The 19,096-nt window shown below is 41.8% G+C and overlaps 1 protein-coding gene across 3 annotated transcripts; it reads right to left on the bottom strand.

The window, feature by feature from the left end:
• Positions 1 to 246: 246 nt before the first annotated feature.
• CIAO2A (cytosolic iron-sulfur assembly component 2A) lies at positions 247 to 17,476 on the bottom strand. Of its 3 annotated transcripts, XM_021093917.2 has the most exons (5): positions 17,323 to 17,476; positions 11,945 to 12,109; positions 4,931 to 4,980; positions 1,995 to 2,040; positions 247 to 711 (listed from the first exon to the last, which is right to left on the bottom strand). In XM_021093917.2, the coding sequence occupies exons 1-5, from the start codon at positions 17,444 to 17,446 to the stop codon at positions 614 to 616; spliced, it is 483 nt and encodes a 160-aa protein (XP_020949576.1). In that variant the 5' UTR covers positions 17,447 to 17,476; the 3' UTR covers positions 247 to 613. The 3 variants fall into 3 exon arrangements, with proteins under 3 accessions (XP_020949576.1, XP_020949582.1, XP_084823899.1); XM_021093923.2 differs by lacking the exon at positions 4,931 to 4,980; XM_084967773.1 differs by lacking the exon at positions 11,945 to 12,109.
• Between the last annotated feature and the right edge of the window lie 1,620 nt (positions 17,477 to 19,096).

Raw genomic sequence — 19,096 nt, 5'->3', positions numbered from 1 at the left:
CAAGCCGTGTCTTTGACCTACACCATGGCTCACGGCAATGCCGGATCCTTAATCCACTGAGCAAGGCCAGGGATCCAACCTACCACCTCATGGTCGCTAGTCAGATTAGTTAACCACTGAGCCACAACGGGGAACTCCTGTTCTCCTATCTCCGATTCTACATAGTAATCAGAAAATAAAGCTTTGGAGATTTTTTACTGTTGATATTTACAATGAAATTTACAATTCAATAGAAATATTCTAAGATATGTACAAGAATCATCTTTATTTATTTTACAGAGTAATGATTTAAATCGAATACATATGGGCAGTAAATATTTGACATGAAAAGCAGTTGTATCAGAATGGGCATCAGAAAAATAGCAACTTATCTTACACATAATTAACTAGAAAATATTTTCTGTCTGATCATTTAAGTGTTACAAATCCTGAGAATGTTAGACACTGAACAAACTAGGTACTACCTTATAATTAAGTCCTGCTTGGAAATCATCCTTTTAAAAAATACTGAGGTACAAATCACCTATGTAATAAACATGAGACTTTTACATTTTACAAAGAGTTTAAACAAATATATCAAATGACTGCAGTTCAATGGCTCTTAAGACACCTATTAGTCAGGTTCAAGGACACACTGTTCCACGATTTCCCTTAAGTTGGGGTTCTCCATTGCAGCTGCCACTCGCTCTTTGTCATTTATCTGCTTGTTGACTGCAAAACAGACAGGCAAAAGTTAGCAGAACTTTTTTTCATAGAATATATAGCAACAGACACTATTTTTATTAGCCTGTCAACACAATTTAACTCCTTCAGAACTTAAAACTGGTATTGACTAATTACTCAAAAATTCTGAAAGGATGACTTAAAGAGAAAAAAAAACCCTATAATCCCACTTTTGCTTTCTTGAACTCCACTTCTGTTATTTTTAAGTGGTTGCCACTTTATTTCTCTCTGTAGGCCAGATATTCTTTATTTAAAAAAAAAAAAAAGGCTCCTTACTCTCATTTAATTTTTTTTTTTTTGTCTTTTTTTGTTGTTGTTGTTGTTGTTATTGTTGTTGCTATTTCTTGGGCCGCTCCCACAGCATATGGAGGTTCCCAGGCTAGGGGTCGAATCGGAGCTGTAGCCACGGGCCTACGCCAGAGCCACAGCAACGCGGGATCCGAGCCGTGTCTGCAACCTACACCACAGCTCACGGCAACGCCGGATCGTTAACCCAGTGAGCAAGGGCAGGGACCGAACCCGCAACCTCATGGTTCCTAGTCGGATTCGTTAACCACTGCGCCACGACGGGAACTCCCCTACTCTCATTTAAATGCATTAACCCAGAAAGACAGCACCTCTCCCAAGGTTCCTTAAAGCTTTACTTGCTACAACTTTGATTTCAGTTTCAAGTACACAATTCTCTCTCCTGCCACCTAAGAGAAGAATCAAGCTTCCTTTAGAGCTTGTAAGTCAGGAGTTCCCGTCGTGGCGCAGTGGTTAACGAATCAGACTAGGAACCATGAGGTTGCGGGTTCCATCCCTGGCCTTGCTCAGTGGGTTAACGATCCGGCGTTGCCGTGAGCTGTGGTGTAGGTTGCAGACTCGTCTCGGATCCTGCGTTGCTGTGGCTCTGGCGTAGGCTGGCAGCTACAGCTCCAATTAGACCCCTAGCCTGGGAACCTCCATATGCTGTGGGAGCGGCCCAAGAAATGGCAAAAAAAAAAAAAAAAAAAAAGAGAGCTTGTAAGTCAAGGTTCCTAGAGCTGGACATCCTTATACATGTGTAGCCAGTGGCCTAAACCAGTTAATATCCACTTTGCCCAGAGTCCCACTGGAAAAATTACTTCCCAGATATGCCTGAGTTTCTCCACCTCAAAGAAGAGCTAATAACTGATTTTGTACTTTCCTGCGAATGACCCCAGTAGAGACTTGGCTGGGACAATAATCTGATAACCAAGACCAAGTACTGTCTGAAGTTGTTTTCTAATAATGGTTCAAAATTCACTTACTGTCTTCCTCTGTTGAGTGGGTTCCCTCAGATATGTAGATTTCCAACTAGGAAAAAATACATTAAAAGTAAAACATTTAGAGCATTCTAAGATGAGTGAGAAGGAATGTGCAACGGACTCAAGAGTCTAGGGATGAAATCCCAAATTCTGTTTCCAGTATCAAAGACTTAGGGACAAATCTTCACATTCTTCTCTAAAACAATGAAGACGGTTGTTTTAAATCCTCTACACATTCTCTAAAACATTCTCTAAAATAATGAAATTAGGATTTTTTATTTTGATCTTCTGGGGGGTATTTCCATCAATTTTTTTTTTATGAATACAATCATACAATTTTACACAAACTCATTAAAACATCTCATGTGTGTTTTACTCCTGGATATCTCTTCCCTGCACCCTGCCTCTCCTCCCCAAACAGTTATCTAAACTTCCTCCCTGTCCCACCACAAGAAAGCCACATTAATAATCTAGTATAGTTTTGTTTCTCCTATAATTTCCTCTATACCCACATAATCTAACAGATTTCTCTCTCTCTCTCTCTCTCTCTCTCACACACACACACACACCCCCACACCCAAGGTTGGAAGTTTCTTTTTATTGCTTACTTCACAAAAATGGGATCACAATATATACTTTTCACTATCCTCCTTTTCCTTCTACTATTATCTTGATGATTTTTTTTTTTTTTTAGCCACAACCACAACATGTGGAAATTCTGGGGCCCAGGATGGAACCCATGCCCCAGCAATGACAATACCAGATCCTTAATCTGCTGCACCACCAGGGAACTTCCTATCTTGATAAACTTATTATCAAGCACAATACTGGTTAAGCTATCCCTCCTGGTCCTGCCACACTCACTCCCTCCAATTAGCCAACCTACCTCCAAGAACCAGAGCTTTTGAGACAAACCCACAAAATTTATTGCCAATCTTAAGGTAAATAAATCATGCTATCATGATAAAGACATGTCTACTCTCCAGAGAACACTGGAGCATGTAATCTAATTCTCATTTACTTACTTCCTTCTGAGATAAATGTTTTTATGAGGGAAAACAATCAGCCTATCATAGCTAAATGATACCTTAAAGATCATCTAGTCCTGTTTTCTTTAAAAGACAAAACACCATGTAAATTCCCTAATGGCGTAACACTAACTCTTATTCTAAACAACAAAATAATAGGTATAAAATCATTCCATACTCATTCACTTTGGTTTAAAATTACACATGACTCGCTATGCTGGAAAATGGTAAATAAAGGAGAGTTAAGCATTTCCCCTGCTATTTCTATGCAAAATATACCTCAAGGTAACCAAATAGTTGGTTTGGTGCATTGAAGACTCTAAATTTAAGAGGCTTCCTATGGCCCTTTTTAAGTGGCTCTTACCTGCTTTTAAGTTTTGCCTGGAAAAACATTAAACATTATTAGCCATCAGGGAAAAGCAAATCAAAACAGTGGAATATCACTTCACACATCCTACTGATAGCTATAATACAATATAAGACAAAATCTTAGTAAGTAGAAAGGATGTGGAAAAATCAGAACCCTCACAGAATGCTAGCAGAAATGTAAAATGGTAGAATGGCCAAAAAAACAACCTGGCAGTTCTTCAAAAGGTTAAATATAGAGTCATCACAGGATCCAGCAAACCCACTCCTAGGCGGAAGAGAAATTAAAACATATGCCCCCACAAACGCTTGCTCACAAATGTTTACAGCAACATTATTCATTATTCATTTTTCTATTCAAAAAACAGAAACAATCCAAATGTTCACCAGCTAATAAAACAAACAAATAAAATGTGATACATTCACACAGTGGAACAGTAAAAAGCAAAAAAAAAAGAATGAACTACTGGGAGTTCCTGTTGTGGCTCAGCGGAAACCAACCCCACCAGTATCCATGAGGATGCAGGCTCAATCTCTGGCCTCGCTCAATGGGTTAAGGATCTGAGGTTGCTGTGAGCTGTGGTGTAGGTGAAAGACATGGCTCAGATCCTAGGTTGCTGTGACTGTGGCATAGGCTGGCAGCTGCAGCTCTGATTCAACCCTTAGCTTGGGAACTTCCACATGCTGCAGGTGCAGCCCTAAAAAGACAAAAAGACACACACATACACACACAATGAACTACTGATACATGTTACAACATGGAGTCTGAAAATACTATGTAAGTAAAATAAGCCAGTCTTAAAAGACCACAAATTGTATAATTCCTTTTTTTTTTTTTTTTTTTTTTTTTTTGTCATTTTAGGGCTGTACCTGCAGCATATGGAGGTTCCCAGGCTAGGGGTCCAATTGGAGCTACAGCTGCCGGCCTACATCACAGCCACAGCCACGCCAGATCCAAGCCACAACTGTGACCTACACCAGAGCTAATGGCAACACCAGATCCTTAAGCCACTGAATGAGGCCAGGGATCAAACCTGCATCCTCATGGATGCTAGTCAGATTCGTTTCCACTGAGCCATGACAGGAACTCTTCCCTCCTGCTTTTTTTTAAAATGTATGATTCCATTTAAATGAAACATCCAGAATAGGCAAATCTATAGAAACAAAAGTACATCGGTGGTTGCCTAGAAATGGGAGAGGGTTGGGAGAAATAGTGTGTGACTCCCAGGATTTTTACTGGGATGATGAAAATGCTCCAAAATTAATAGTAGTAATGACTGCACAATTCTGTGAAATATACTGAGAACCATTCAATTCCATACTTTAAATTGGTGATTGCAGGAGTTCCCTTATAACTCAGCAGGTTGAGGATCCGGTGTTGTCACTGCTGTGGCTTGGGGTCACTGCTGTGGTGCGGGCTTAATCCTTTGCCCAGGAACTTCCACATTCCATATGTATAGCCAAATAAATAAATAGATGACTGTATGATATATTAATCAAAACTCAACAAAGCTGTTATAAAACAACAAAAATAGTCTTCCTTACCTTATGTTTAAATGGTAAACACCGCTGAAGTTTTACCCTTAAACACAGCCCTGTGGAGGGATAAAAAAAAAATGCCCCAATAAGAATAAGCCTCTTCTTACTGGTTCTTAAAAAGCATACAGTTCTATCTAGGTGTCTCATACAAAACAGAGGCTGAAAACAGCTCAGGCTCAATACAATGTACACCTCCACTGAGACTAGCACTTTTAATACATAGGTACAATCTTAACAAATTCTTAGTAATAATCCAGTGAGCCAGGTACTGCCAACCCCATTCTACAAATTATGAAACCCAAAGTCACAATGTAACTTGTCCGAGATCAATGACCTAGTTAAGTGACAGAGTAGGGACTGGTATCCCAAACCACTGCAAAATCCAAATCCTTTCTGCTACATCAATTTGCCTTCCATCCAAGGTCAATTCACTCAATAAAATGTGTTGAATGTCTACAAGAGGCCAGGCCATGGAAAAACTTTAAGCAAGAGCCACTTAAAAAGGACCACAAGCAATCTTTCAAATTTGGAATCCTCTATACCTACGAGGCACAAATAGAGTTGTTTCCCTAAAACAAGCTCCTCTGAAGTTCAGTTTACCACCCCAATGCCAAGTCATAGTTCAATAATATTTTTTTTTCCAGTTGAAACTCCCATGAAAAATTAAGTCAGCTTGGAACAGAGCCTTAGTACCAATTTTCTACTTTTCCCACACAACAAAATAAGGAATACAATTTCAACTAAACCTACACTCAGACGCAGAAGAGAAATCAAATTTCTCTTATTATGAAAAGACTATTTCAGCAAGAAGTTTTTGAAAAACATAATCAAAATGAATCTCTAGTTCCCTGACTTTGCAGCCTTTTATTTGGAGCAATTAACTTCCTTTCCCAAGTAATAAATAAGGGCTTGTCATACTACAGCACACTGTTATGCTACAGAACATTTTCTTAGTATTTTGTTTAATTAAAAATAAACAATAGGAGTTCCCATCGTGGTGCAGTGAAAACAAATCTGACTAGGAACCATGAGGTTGTGGGTTTGGTCCCTGGCCTTGCTCAGTGGGTTAAGGAACCTGCATTGCTGTGGCTATGGCATAGGCCTGCAGCTGCAGCTCTGATTCGACCCCTAACCTGGGAACTTCCATATGTCCCAGATGCAGACCTTAAAAACAAAGCCGTGAACTGTGGTGTGGGTCGCAGACTCGGCCCAGATCTGACGTGGTTGTGGCTGTGGCGTAGGCAGGCAGCTGTAGCTCCGAATTGACCCCTAGCCTGGGAACTTCCATATGCCATGTGTGCACCCCTGAAAAGACAAAAGACAATAACAACAAAAAAACAATAATTAAAAATAAAATTTAAATAAAGCAATAACAGGAGTTCCCGTCGTGGCTCAGTGGTTAATGAATCCGACTAGGAACCATGAGGTTGCGGTTCGGTCCCTGCCCTTGCTCAGTGGGTTAAGGATCCGGCATTGCCGTGAGCTGTGGTGTAGGTCACAGATGCGGCTTGGATCCTGCGTTGCTGTGGCTCTGGCGTAGGCTGGCAGCTACAGCTCCAATTAGACCCCTAGCCTGGGAACCTCCAGATGCAGCGGGAGTGGCCCAAGAAACGGCAAAAAGACAAAAAATAAATAAATCAAAAAATAATAAATCTCCAAATCATCTCAACACAGCAAAACATAATTACTAGACTACCTATCTCTAGGGAAGTTATGAAATTCATTTGCTTTGGTTTTCTAAGTACCATTACCATTAGGTTTTTTAACAGAATCACTTGAAAAATTTCAGAAAAGGAGAAAGGAATAGATAAGTTACAATGAGACAGGACCTATCTTAAAGTCTAGAACACAGTAATTCCATAAAAAAAATTAGAGAACTCTAAAGAAAATATATAATCTACCTTAAAGCTTATCTGGACTGTTTTCCTTCTCTGCTCCCATATTGTCTCCCTAATTTGTTACCTGTGTTCCACCTGAGCATGCTGATTTGTTCTAGTCACTTTTGGTAGGTATTTTACCCATAAAGTAAATAATAACTGTTCTGCAGTTCACAAAGTGTTTCCTTGAGTATCAGCATCCTCAAGATAGGCAGTATAGCATAACTGAGTCAGATATTTGGGTTCAAAAGTGGCTCCAGGAGTTCCCGTCGTGGCGCAGTGGTTAACGAATCCGACTAGGAACCATAAGGTTGCGGGTTCGGTCCCTGACCCTGCTCAGTGGGTTAAGGATCTGGCGTTGCTGTGAGCTGTGGAGTAGGTTGCAGATGCAGCTCGGATCCCACGTTGCTGTGGCTCTGGCATAGGCCGGTGGCTACAGCTCCGATTCGACCCCTAGCCTGGGAACCTCCATATGCCACAGGAGCTGCCCAAGAAATAGCAAAAAAGACAAAAGGAAAAAAAAAAAAAAAAGTGGCTCCACTACATAGTAGCTGTGTGACCTTGGGCAAGTTACTTAATCTCTCAGAGTTTCAGTTACCTCATCTGTAAAACACATTATAATAGTACACTATACATAAAAGTTGTTATAAGGAGTCAATGAATTGTTATATAGAATGCTTAAAACAGTAGTTAACACATAATAAGTACCCAATACATGTTAACTACTACTATTTTATCATTTTTTTTTTTCAGCCAGGAACCAAGATAAGTGATTTGTTCAACGTCATAAAGCTGATCACATCACATGGCAGAACTGGAAGCTAAATTTATGGCCTTTACAAGGACCACATTTGCCTTCAGCCAGTCTTGCCTAAGTCAGCACAAAAGATTATCAACTGGTAATCACCCACCCCGTTTGAGTCTTTTTAGTCTTTGTAATGAGTCACCAGGGTCCTTAAGAGGTGACAACCCAAGCAATCAGGGTGGACCTCCTCCTCTGGTGCTTTCCCCTGCTTAGTACTACCTACTCAAAGGACATGCCTCCTAATACATCAGCCAAAAGAGGTCTCTATTCATTGAGCTTTTCCAGTCAGGCTGATTAAACACCATTACTATGATACACTACTATACTACCTTCTAAAAAGCCAAGTCTTAACTGAGACCCATATCAAAACGGCCAAGAAAGGTGACAAAACTATTCAAGTATACAAATCTGAAATGTCAACCATAATCTAATCTTGACACCTTTGGATACAGTTCATTTTACTCCATGTGCTCTCTCAAGCTTTGTTCACATAGTTTTTTATAATTGCAATCATAATACAAATTCAACTTATCATTCAAGCCTTGCCATACATTTCTCACAGATATATCACAAATGTTTCTCTCAAATGTATCATAAATGCTTTGTGCATGCTATTATTTTCTTCTAGGGAATTATTTCCTTAATTCCTAGGTCAAAGAACATAAACTTTATTTTATTTTTATTATAGTTGATTTACAGTGTTGGTCAATTTCTGTTGTACAGCATAGTGACCCAGTCATACATATGTATACATTCTTTTTCTCATACTATCTTCCATCATGCTCTATCCCAAGAGACTGGATATAGTTCCCTGTGCTATACAGTAGGACCTCACTGCTTATCAATTCTAAATGTCATAGTTTGCATCTACTAAAGTCAAACTTCCCATCCATCCCACTTCCTCCCCCTTCCCCCTTAGACTTTTTAATAAGGATTCACTAACACACATCCAGAGACTTAAAAATATTTATACCATATGACACAATAATTCCACTTACAGGAATTTATCCTGAAGCAACAACTAGAGATAAACAAAAATATTTATGTATAAAGTTGTTCAGCATATTATTTACAACTGTGGAAGGCTAGAAGCAGTCTAAATGGTTATAAAAATGATGACGTATCAATATGATTAGCACATAACCTGTATGTCCATACAATTAAAGAATAATATTTAAGGAGAAATTTAAAAATATACCTCACTTATTTCATGCTTTCTATTACTTAACTCTTATAACTCAGTACTTACCCTTGTTATCACTATTTTACAGATAAGGAAACAGGCTCAGAAATGTTAAGTAATTTGCCCAAGGCCACAAAGTGACAGAGCTAAAAGAGCTAGACTTTTAACCTGCAACACACATTCCTAAGGCAACTTTAAAAATTTTTCTTCTTCATACTTTAGAGGAGTTTCAAAATTATTGCCAACCAACATGTTACTTTTATAATTTAAAAAACTAAATCCATTTCTTGAAAAATCAATTTGCTTTAGATTCTTTGAGTAGGGTAATGGTTTATTCAAGGAATTACGCACAAAAATATTTTAAAACATCAGAATAGCAGCGGTACATTGAGTATCTGTTGATTTAGAAATTGTCCAAAGACCAAAAATAAACATGCATTCAAAAATACATATAGGGAGTTCCTGTCGTGGCGGGTTAACGAATCCGACTAGGAACCATGAGGTTGCGGGTTCGGTCCCTGCCCTTGCTCAGTGGTTCAAGGTTCCGGTGTTGCCTGAGCTGTGGTGTAGGTCGAAGACGCGGCTCAGATCCTGTGTTGCTGTGGCTCTGGCGTAGGCTGGCAGCTACAGCTCCAATTTGACCCCTAGCCCGGGAACCTCCATATGCCGCAGGAGCGGCCCAAGAAATGGCAAAAAGACAAAACAAAAACAAAAACAAAAAAACATATATATGTATAAAGTACCCCTCTCACTCCATCCCCCACCTGACCAGTTCCCACCATCAGTAATGCCCACACACTTTCACAGCTATTCATTTCTTATATTTTCTTTATGCATATGCAATAAAATATAAATGAACATTTTTGCTTTTTACACAAATGTAGCAATATTATACTTGCTTTTATTTTCTAACAGTATCTTAGTGATCTTTCCATATTAGTAGAGAACTTCTTCATTCTTTTTATAGCTTCATAGTATTCCACTGTTAATATACATCACCACTGAATTATTTAATTGATTCCCTATTGATGAACATTTGGTTTGAAATAAACTTCCTTTACTTTCTTTTTAGTAAAGTATATGTTCAAAAATACCTATTGTGGAGTTCCTGTTGTGGTGTAGGAGAAAAATGTCCTGATAAAAAGGTAGAAAGGAGAGACTCCAGCCATGATGACTAAGCAAAGTCCAGACAACTGCCCCTAACCACCCCTCCCCCATGCATCTGCCTCTGTAAACTTGCTTCCACATCTACTACCTTGCCTGACCTCACTCCAGTCCACCAAGCACAGACCTGGAAGAGCTAGCCCATAAAAGCCTTGTGAAACCCTTCTTCGGGGCTCAGAATCCGGAGAGCGATCTCTGAGCCTGCCAGCATGATAAACCTGAGTTTTCCAACTCTCACTGAGTGCTCGCTTCATTTCTCACCAGGTAAAAGAGCTGATAAACTGCAGCCACAGAGCTGCTGGAGCTAGTACACTACAACCACAGAGCTGTTGCTAGAGCTGATATGCTGCGGCACAGGGCTGCTGGGCAGCTTCCCTAACAGTGGCTCGGCAGAAACAAATCTGATTAGTATGCATGAGGATGCAGGTTTATCCCTGGCCTCACTCAGTGGGTTGAGGATCTGGCATTGCCGTAGCTGTGGTGTAGGTCGAAGATGCGGCTCAAATCTGGCATTGCCATGGCTGTGGCATAGGCCCACAGCTACAGCTCCCATTCAACCCCTATTCTAGGAACATTCACATGCCTGTGGTGCAGCCCTAGAAAAATAAAAAATTAAAAAAAAAATCTCCCGTATATCTTACTGATAACTAATCCAAAATATTGGGAATGCAGCCTCTCAAAAAGAAAACAAGCTAAAAAAATACCCTCCCACTGACAGGGATGACGTAGGCACAGGTTGTTTTAGAGATCCCAATAAAGGACCACAGATAATGAGGGAAACTTAGGGGGACATTGGGAGATAACTGTAAGTTAATAAACTGCTCAAAAAATCCATCAGCATAAGCCAGCTCTGCTTCATTAGTGGAGCCTTGAGAATTGCCCCAGAACTTTGGGTGGGGGATGGGATGAGGCCCGCATTCAAATTCAGACCAAGGGCAGGAGTTTGAGGACTACCTTTCTGCGGATTTGAATACACACCTTAGCGGATACCAAGGAGACAGTACTCCCAGAAAGGAAGAGGCAGTCTTTTCTAACCCCCACTCCCCCTGGATGATAAAAACTGTAGCCCATCGGCTCCTCAGGGCAGAGCTTCCGTGCCTGCCTGCTTGCATCTCCCACAAGTGTCCTATCTTAATAAATCTATTTCTTGCCTATCACTTTGTCTCTTGCTTAATTCCTTCTCCGTGGAAACATGAAGAACCTGAACCTCAGTGCGTCCAGACACAGGGTGATTGATTCTAATTTAAAACCGTGGGTTCAGGTCTCAATTTGGGTTTAGGCCGGGTTCGAGTCCCGGCACGTGGGTTCAAGTCCCAATCTGTGTTCTGGCTAGGTTCAGGCCATTAATTCTGTCAGTTTCACCACCAGGATTTCTGCCCATACTACATAGAAGCCAACAGAACAGCTAAAAGGAAAAGTTGGAGGAGCTCTCCTGGGGAGAGAGGGTTAAGGATCTGGCACTGGCACTACAGTGGCTTGGGTCACTGCTCTGGCGTGGGTTTGATCCCTGGCCTGGGAATGTCCACATGCTGGGGGAGGGGGCCCTCCGATTTTTTAAAAAATAATTAAAAGGAGAAGATAGAAAGGGCAGCAGTGTTAGTCTGACAACACCCATTCCAAGCTCTAGAACTAAGGAGAGAAGCTGGCCCACACGCAGCCTCCACTAATTGCAGACACAGCTCCATTAATTGTGTACATCTTAGAGAAGCAACATGGTGTAACTAAAGGAGAACACACTTCAAGTCAGGGCACCAAAGTTTGAGCCTCAGTTTCATCATTTCCTGGTATAAGAATCACTTAAAGTCTCTGAGCCTCAGGTTTGTCATCCATAAAATAAAGATAATACTAACTCTTTCATATGCTTATGTGAGAACTACAGAAAATATTCTGTAAACCATAAAGTGTGACACATGATGCTAACTGTTACTATGGGACAATATCAACTAGAATAATTCAGAATTTTATAACATATATATAAAAAGAACCCTTACCAATAAGAGTCGCCAAAGAGCAATGAGGTACTGTTGGCGTGAACCTGATGATAACCAGATAGTCTTCTTCATTTATCTCCTGAACCTCCACACAACTTTCTGATACCACTTCCAGTTCTTCTAAAGTATTGGGCTTCTCTGGGTCCCGGATAGTTCGAATCAAATCTAAAGAATCATTAAAGACAAGGTTTTATTCTAAAACATGGATAGTTTTGTTTTTTGGGTTTTTTTTTTTAGGTCTGCACCTGCAGCAAATGAAGTTCCCCAGCTAGGGGTCAAATGGGAGCTTCAGCTACCGGCCTACACCACAGCCACACAGCAATGCCAGATCCTTAACCCACTAAGCAAGGCCAGGGATCGAACTCACATCCTCATGGATATAAGTTGGGTTCATTACCACTGAGCTACAACAGGAACTCCCCAAATATGGATATTTTTTTAAATACAAATAATTTTGCCAGTCCTAATCCAAATACTGACTTCTTTTTGTTTGAGCAAATACTACACCCACTCCCCAATTTCTGACAGACCACTGACTACTGGTGTCTTTCTGAGAAAACCATTTTCTTAGATTATTATTAGCTCATGTCCAGTTCTTTGGACCCAACCTTGCAGAGAGATTATGAGACCAGGGAAAGTGCCATAGAATCTCAAGAGAAAGAAATTATTTTTTATTTTGGGATAAGAAGGTAGTATTGGGATTTTTGGAGGTGGAACCTCAAGACCGTAAAAATGAGTAACATTCCAATATTTGATTTTTTTTTTTTTTTTTTATCTTTTGTCTTTTTAGGACCGCACCCACGGCATATGTTGGTTCCCAGGCTAGGGGTCGAATTGGAGCTACAGCTGCCAGCCTACACCACAGCCACGGCAACGCTGGATCTGAGCCGCATCTGTGAACTACACCACACCTCATGGCAACGCCAGATCCTTAACCCACTGAGCAAGGCCAGGGATTGAACCTGCAACCTCATGGTTCCTAGTCAGATTCATTTCTGCTGCACCACAACAAGAACTAAGAATATTTGACTTTTAAGGTGAAGGAAAGTAAAGAACAAGTTTAGTTTGCTTGGAACTCAGCATAAGTGACGAAGTTATAAGAGTTTGGGCCTTTTAGAGTCAGCTTCAAGCAAAAGGACATCCTCAAGAGGTTTTGAACAAGGGAGTGACATGGACACATTACACTGTCAGCTGGAAACTCATCCACCAGCTGGGAGACTCAGAACTAAAAAGCAGAGCTAGGGATACCAGCTAAAAAACCTGGGTCTAAAACAGGGACATGACCACAGTAATACAGAGGAGGGGGACAGATGGAGTAGTCACTTCAGAGCCACAATCAACAGAAACTGAGAACTGTTTGGAAGGAGAAATCAAGGAAAGGGAGAAAAGGTTATTAAGTCTAAGTGACTGGGAGGACAAAGAATAGAAAAAAAAAAAAGGAACAGAGATACAGGAAGAAATCTGGGTGAGGGCTGAGGCAAATGGATTAAATTTTATATGTTATAATTCTGTGATGCTTAAGCGCCAAACCATTGGCACATTCCAGCAAACACTGAACTGTGACATAAGGTTTAAGAGAACCAAGGCTACAGTGGCTGTTGAATCCATGGGATTCACAAAGAACAAAGAGTAGAACGGGAGTTTTCATCTTTGGCTGAACAATGGAATCACTAGGAATGCTTCCAAACAACATCAAAAGCTGGTGTTTGAGTCCTACCCCAGGGATTCTGATTTAATTGATTCAAAGCATGACCTGGGCAGTGAGACTTTAAAAAAAAAAAAATCCTCAGGCTATTCTTATGTGCAGCTCAGGTAGAGAATGACTAATGTAAAAAGAAAGAAATCCAAGGACAGACCCATGGGAAGCACCTAATTTAGGGAATAGAAGGAGGAAGAAAAGCAAAAAGAAGCAGAAAAGGGAAGAGGGGATGGTTAACATCAAGTGATGCAGAAAATTCAGGTTAAGGTAAGATAAAGGAGGTCTCTGATTTGTTACTCGGGAGGTCACCTGTAAGAAAGCACTTTTATTTATTTATTTATTTGTTGGTCCTTTTGCCCTTTTTGGGGCCGCTCCTGAGGTATATGGAGGTTCCCAGGCTAGGGGTCTAATTGGACCTGTAGCCGCCGGCCTGGGCCACAGCCATAGCAACGCAGGATCCTAGGGGTGTCTGCGACCTACACCACACCTCACGGCAACAGCAGATCCTTAACCCACTGAGCAAGGCCAGGGATGGAACCCGCAACCTCATGCTTCCTAGTGGGATTCGTTAACCACTGAGGCACGACGGGAAAGCACTTTAGTAGAGAGGTGAAAGCAGAAGCCAGTTTACAAAAGGGGAGAGGAAAAGGAACTGAAAATGTACTCCTAGGGGTGAGGCAGGGCAGGAGGGAAGGGCAAACAAAGGACAGTGGGTTTAGAAAAAGCCAGAACAATGATAAGGATAAGGGAAACTCGAGTATGTTTTATAGCCCAAAGGAAAGGATTGAATAAAGAGACTGAAAATTTAAGGAGGAAAGGGGAGGAAGCTGGTGAAATAAGCAGAAAGGAATGAGACCAAAGATGTGAGAGCCTGGGTCAGCCTTAGAGAGGAAAAGATTTCCTTCTTACTCTGAGGTTGTAGAAAAAGATGGAAAAGAAGAAAGGCAAAGAGAAATGGTGAGACAAAAAAAAAAAAAAAAAAAGCAGAGGGAGTTCATATAGGAGGGACTTGATGTTCTCAGGCCTAAGGTTTTGTTCTATTATTTACAGCACCCCTGTAATCAGAAATCCAGTTGGGAAAAACAAATGAATCAAACTCTTAACCTTCTCCCCAGCAACTCCTGGGCTTATCACTTGACTAGAAACAGAATTTGAAATTTAGGCAGAAAAAGAGGCTTCACAGCCAAGGCTGTGAAACGTGGGCTCAGGGAAACCATTTTCTGAAAGGGAATTTGCTCCCCCTTATCTTAGGCGTTTTTTCTGTAAGGCTCGTGCATACAAGCTGAACTATATTGTTTATATGCTACGTAATCCTGAAATTAAATTTCACCCCTTTAAAATTCTCTACTTTTCTATTGATCTGGATTTATTTCTTTAGAAAGAAAGCAATGTTGCTCTCCTAATATTACTTACTCCTTTTTGACTAAAATTCTTCTATGGCTTTGAACTAATATTAAATTCTTCAGGGAGTTTCCGTCCTAGCTCAGGGGTAACAAACCTGACTAGGATCCTTGAGGATGTGGTTCGATCCCTGGCCTGGTTCGGTGGGTTAGGGATCTGGCATTGCTGTGAGCTGTGGTGTAGGTCGCAGACACCGCTAGGATCCTGTGTTGCTATGGCTGTGGTGTAGGCCAGCAGCTGTAGCTCCAGTGAAACCCCTAGCCTTGGAATTTCCATATGCCTCGGGTGTGGCCCCCAAAAAAGCCAAAAAAAAAAAAAAAAAAATTTTAGTTTATATTTAAACTTTCAGCACCCAATTCCAATCTGCTATGCATAAGTTTTGACCAGACCTTGACTTTTAACCACAAACCCTGCCTGTCATTCGCTAAACAAGTTATTGTCTCACTTCCATAATTTTGCTCCAGTTTCCTCTGCTTAGCATGGCCTCCACTTTTTCTTCTCTCTTTTTTTTTGGGGGGCCGCACCCACGGCATATGGAGGTTCCTACACAGCCACAGCAATGTTGGATCCGAGCCACGTCTGCAACCTACACCACATCTCACAGCAACATCGAATGCTTCACCCACTATGCACGGCCAGGGATTGAACCCACAACCTCCCGGTTCCTAATGGGATTCATTTCCCCTCTGCCATGACAGGAACTCCATATACTCTTTATATGTCCAGATCCTACCAATCCTTCAAGGCCCAATTCAAGTGACTCCTTTTTTTTTTTTTTTTTTTTTGTCTTTTTTTTTTTTTTTTTTTAGGGCTGCACCCTCGGCATATGGAGGTTCCCAGGCTAGGGGTCAAATCGGAGCTGTAGCCACTGGTCTACGCCACAGCCACAGCAAGGCCAGATCCGAACCTCGTCTGTGACCTACACCACAGCTCGACAATCCTGGATCTTTAACCCACTGAGCAACGCCAGGGCTGGAACCTGCATCCTCATGAATAGTAGTCAGGTTCTTTTCCACTGTGCCACAACTGAAACTACCAAGTGTCTCCTTAAAGTCTCTCCTTCCTCTGAATTTCTGTATCTCTCGTACAGTCTTTGGCCTTCTTTTGCATATGATTTTTAAGTTACATTTTTGCATTTATAAAGGCTCCCCTCAACAAAAGTGTGAGGACAAAAACTCTCTTTCAAAGTTGTATCACCAGTGCCCTGTTGTCCCTAGATGCTGGAGATAGAGATCTGACAGGACAGGAATGTGTCCATCTGCCTTGTGGAGATCATTCCATTCATAATTATCTCCTCATTGGGGTTAAGTCCTGCCTCTAGCAATAGGTAAACTAGATTAGCTCCAAATGTCTTTAACATCCCTGGCTTCTTTCTACTGGTCTATAATCCTTACCTGCATATTTGCATTCTTGCAGTTTTACCCTGGTTACCAGGAATTGCCGAAAGTTAGACCAGTCTTTTTAGTTTTCAAACACAATACTAGAAAATCCCCAAAAAAGGTAAGTCATAAAGCAAAAGTGCACTAAGTTTGGAATCAGAAGATTCCAAACTTAGTGATTGGTTTTTGGTGTTTCCTTAACCAAAACTTTGGTTTTGGTGTTTCCATGGAGTCAATGTGGCCTCCAAGTAGTTGCTTAACCACTCTAAACCTTTGTTTCCTCATCTGTACAGTGAAGACGGTTCCAGGGTTTGAAAAGAGTCTACCTGCATCTACATCTAAAACTCTGTGTGTGGTTTGCTTTTTTGTTCTTCTTTTGTTTTTGCATTCCAGGCTTAGCTGTGTGGAAAAAAAACAAAAACAACAACAACAAAACTTAAAGTTCAAGGCTAGGCTCTCAGGAACCTCTGGCTATTGCCTATGCAGAAAAGAGTAGCTGTGACCTTGAGCTAGTCCTCAACTCCACCCAGCAATGCCCTCGGCGGTGGCAGGATTGTGTGTCCAGGGGCTGGAGATAGGAAGCTCAAGTCATGCAATCAGGCCAGCTTTGCTTCCTAACCAAGCATCCTAGACTCCTGCTCTGCCCAGATGTCTTGAGATGGCCACTAGAACGTGAGGCAGACAAGAAAATTGAAGCATTTGAGACTCAGGGTTCGACTTGCCCTAGGTTTAGGAAGAACCTTATAAAGACCACATGCCCGAAAAACTTGGGACCCGGGAGAAAAAGCTTTCCATGCTCCCAGAAATCCGGCAAAAACCACTCCCACTCTCAGGTGAGGCCCAAGTTACCCCCGCCTCCATATATACCGCCAAACACTGCCCTCGGTAAAATTATTTACCATAAACCTCTAGCGCTTTCTCTTCCATGATCCGGGGCTGCCGGGCAGCTCCGCGCTCAAAGAGGCCGGAGAGCCACAGGACTCTGTTCAGCGTCCTGGAAAGCAGCCCGGACACCCGCTCCATTCTCACGCTCCGCCATCCCTGGCGACTGTCCCACCCGAGCCACCGTCTTTCAACAGCGAGCTTCACAATTTATCAACTTCCTGATCTTCAAAGGGGCCAAGACAAGCCTAAAAGGTCCTGGGCAGCAGAGACTAGGCGGGACTGGACGGAGTAGCGCGAAGGATCTAGGGAAAAAGGCTGCACGGACTACAAACCCCAGCATACTTTGCTCGGCTTTGGCGGACAGGAGGGGCGGGCGGGGGGGGGGGGAAATCCCTAGAGGCACGTGAAGCGCGTTGTGTGCTGGGACGTATGGGCGTTTTCTTCGGAAGACGGAGAGCTGCATTATGGGAACTGTAGTTTCCCACGGTGGGGGGGTCGGGAGGGAGGTAACGTTTTGTTACCCATTACAAAATGCCTCACTCAGCGCTTGGATAAGCTAAGGATGAATACTGAAGAGGTAGGGAAAAGGAAATCTTGATTTCTAGTGCTGGAGGACGTCTACACGGAGACTCCCTACCGTTATTTCTCCGAGAGAGTGTCGCTTCCAGCCAAAGTTTTCTTAACGACTAGTCAGGCCGGAAGTGAGTTTCCGTTGCAGTGAAAGGACGTGTACTTGGATGGTTAGGCGTGGAGGGGGTTCCTTTTTGGTTTTGTCTCATAGGAACTCAGGCCAGCACAACTCCCAATACCCCCTGAATATTTCTGCCAGTTTCCCTCGAAGACAACTTAGAACGAGAGAGCTTTCCCCTGTGTCCGGTGTGTCTCACAGTGACATTAGAGATCGCAATCCTAAAAAGAACGTTCTAAGCCCTTTGGTATTGGTGGCTGTGATGATGCCAGTAACAAGGTTGATGGTATTAATTTTATCCATCCATCCTTCCAATCAAGTCTCAAACGTTTATTAGATACTTAATTTGCCAGACTTAGTCTATAGACGCGGAGGATACAAGATGGGACAGGACTCCCGCCCTTAAGCAGCTCACAGACCTGTGAGGGAGCCAACACCTGATGCTGAGAGATTTGCAGTTACAAACAAACTAAACCTTTTGTCAAAGTTGATGCCAAGTTTAGTATCATCTCTATTGAGAGGAAGGTCAGGATTTCTTGCTGAGTTATCCCATGATAACATATCCTATTTATCTTTAAAGATAAAATCTTATATAGCTGATTTAGACTTTAAGCCCACCAGATAATAGTGAATAGTTTAGGCCGCAGGAAAATTTGGTTCAGAGTTTAATAATTCCCCTGTCATCTGTTCCACTCCACTTACTCCACAGCAGTTGTGAGGATAATCCTAACTTCCTTGCGACCAAACTTAGCCCACTGAAGTCTCACCTCTTTGAGGCGTCCTGACTTCTCCAGGCAGAATTGATGATCTCTTACTATGCTCCCACAGCACATTATAGCACTGATCGTATTGAATTGTTAATTTACATGCCCGTCTCCCTCAAGCGCCTGGTGGGCAGAAGGAGCTTTATTTTTATATGTGAAACGCATAGCAGGGTGCGAGGCACAGAGTAGATGCTCAATATTTATTTCTTGAATGAACTAACTAAATGTCAAGAGAATAAATGGCGAAAATTGACTGCATATGTTGAGACCTCAACCAAAAATACTTATTAAATGTCTTTGAAGCCGCTGCGCTTGGCATGAGTTGGTGGCTGGTAG

This window comes from Sus scrofa, chromosome 1 (genome assembly GCF_054392235.1).
Source record: "Sus scrofa isolate SSC_HxYL_T2T_F1_AM1 chromosome 1, Sscrofa_HxYL_maternal_Yorkshire_Landrace_v2.0, whole genome shotgun sequence".
NCBI lineage: Eukaryota > Metazoa > Chordata > Mammalia > Artiodactyla > Suidae > Sus > Sus scrofa.
The sequence above is the reverse complement of the archived record's forward strand: the minus strand, read 5'-3'. Positions and strand labels throughout refer to the sequence as shown.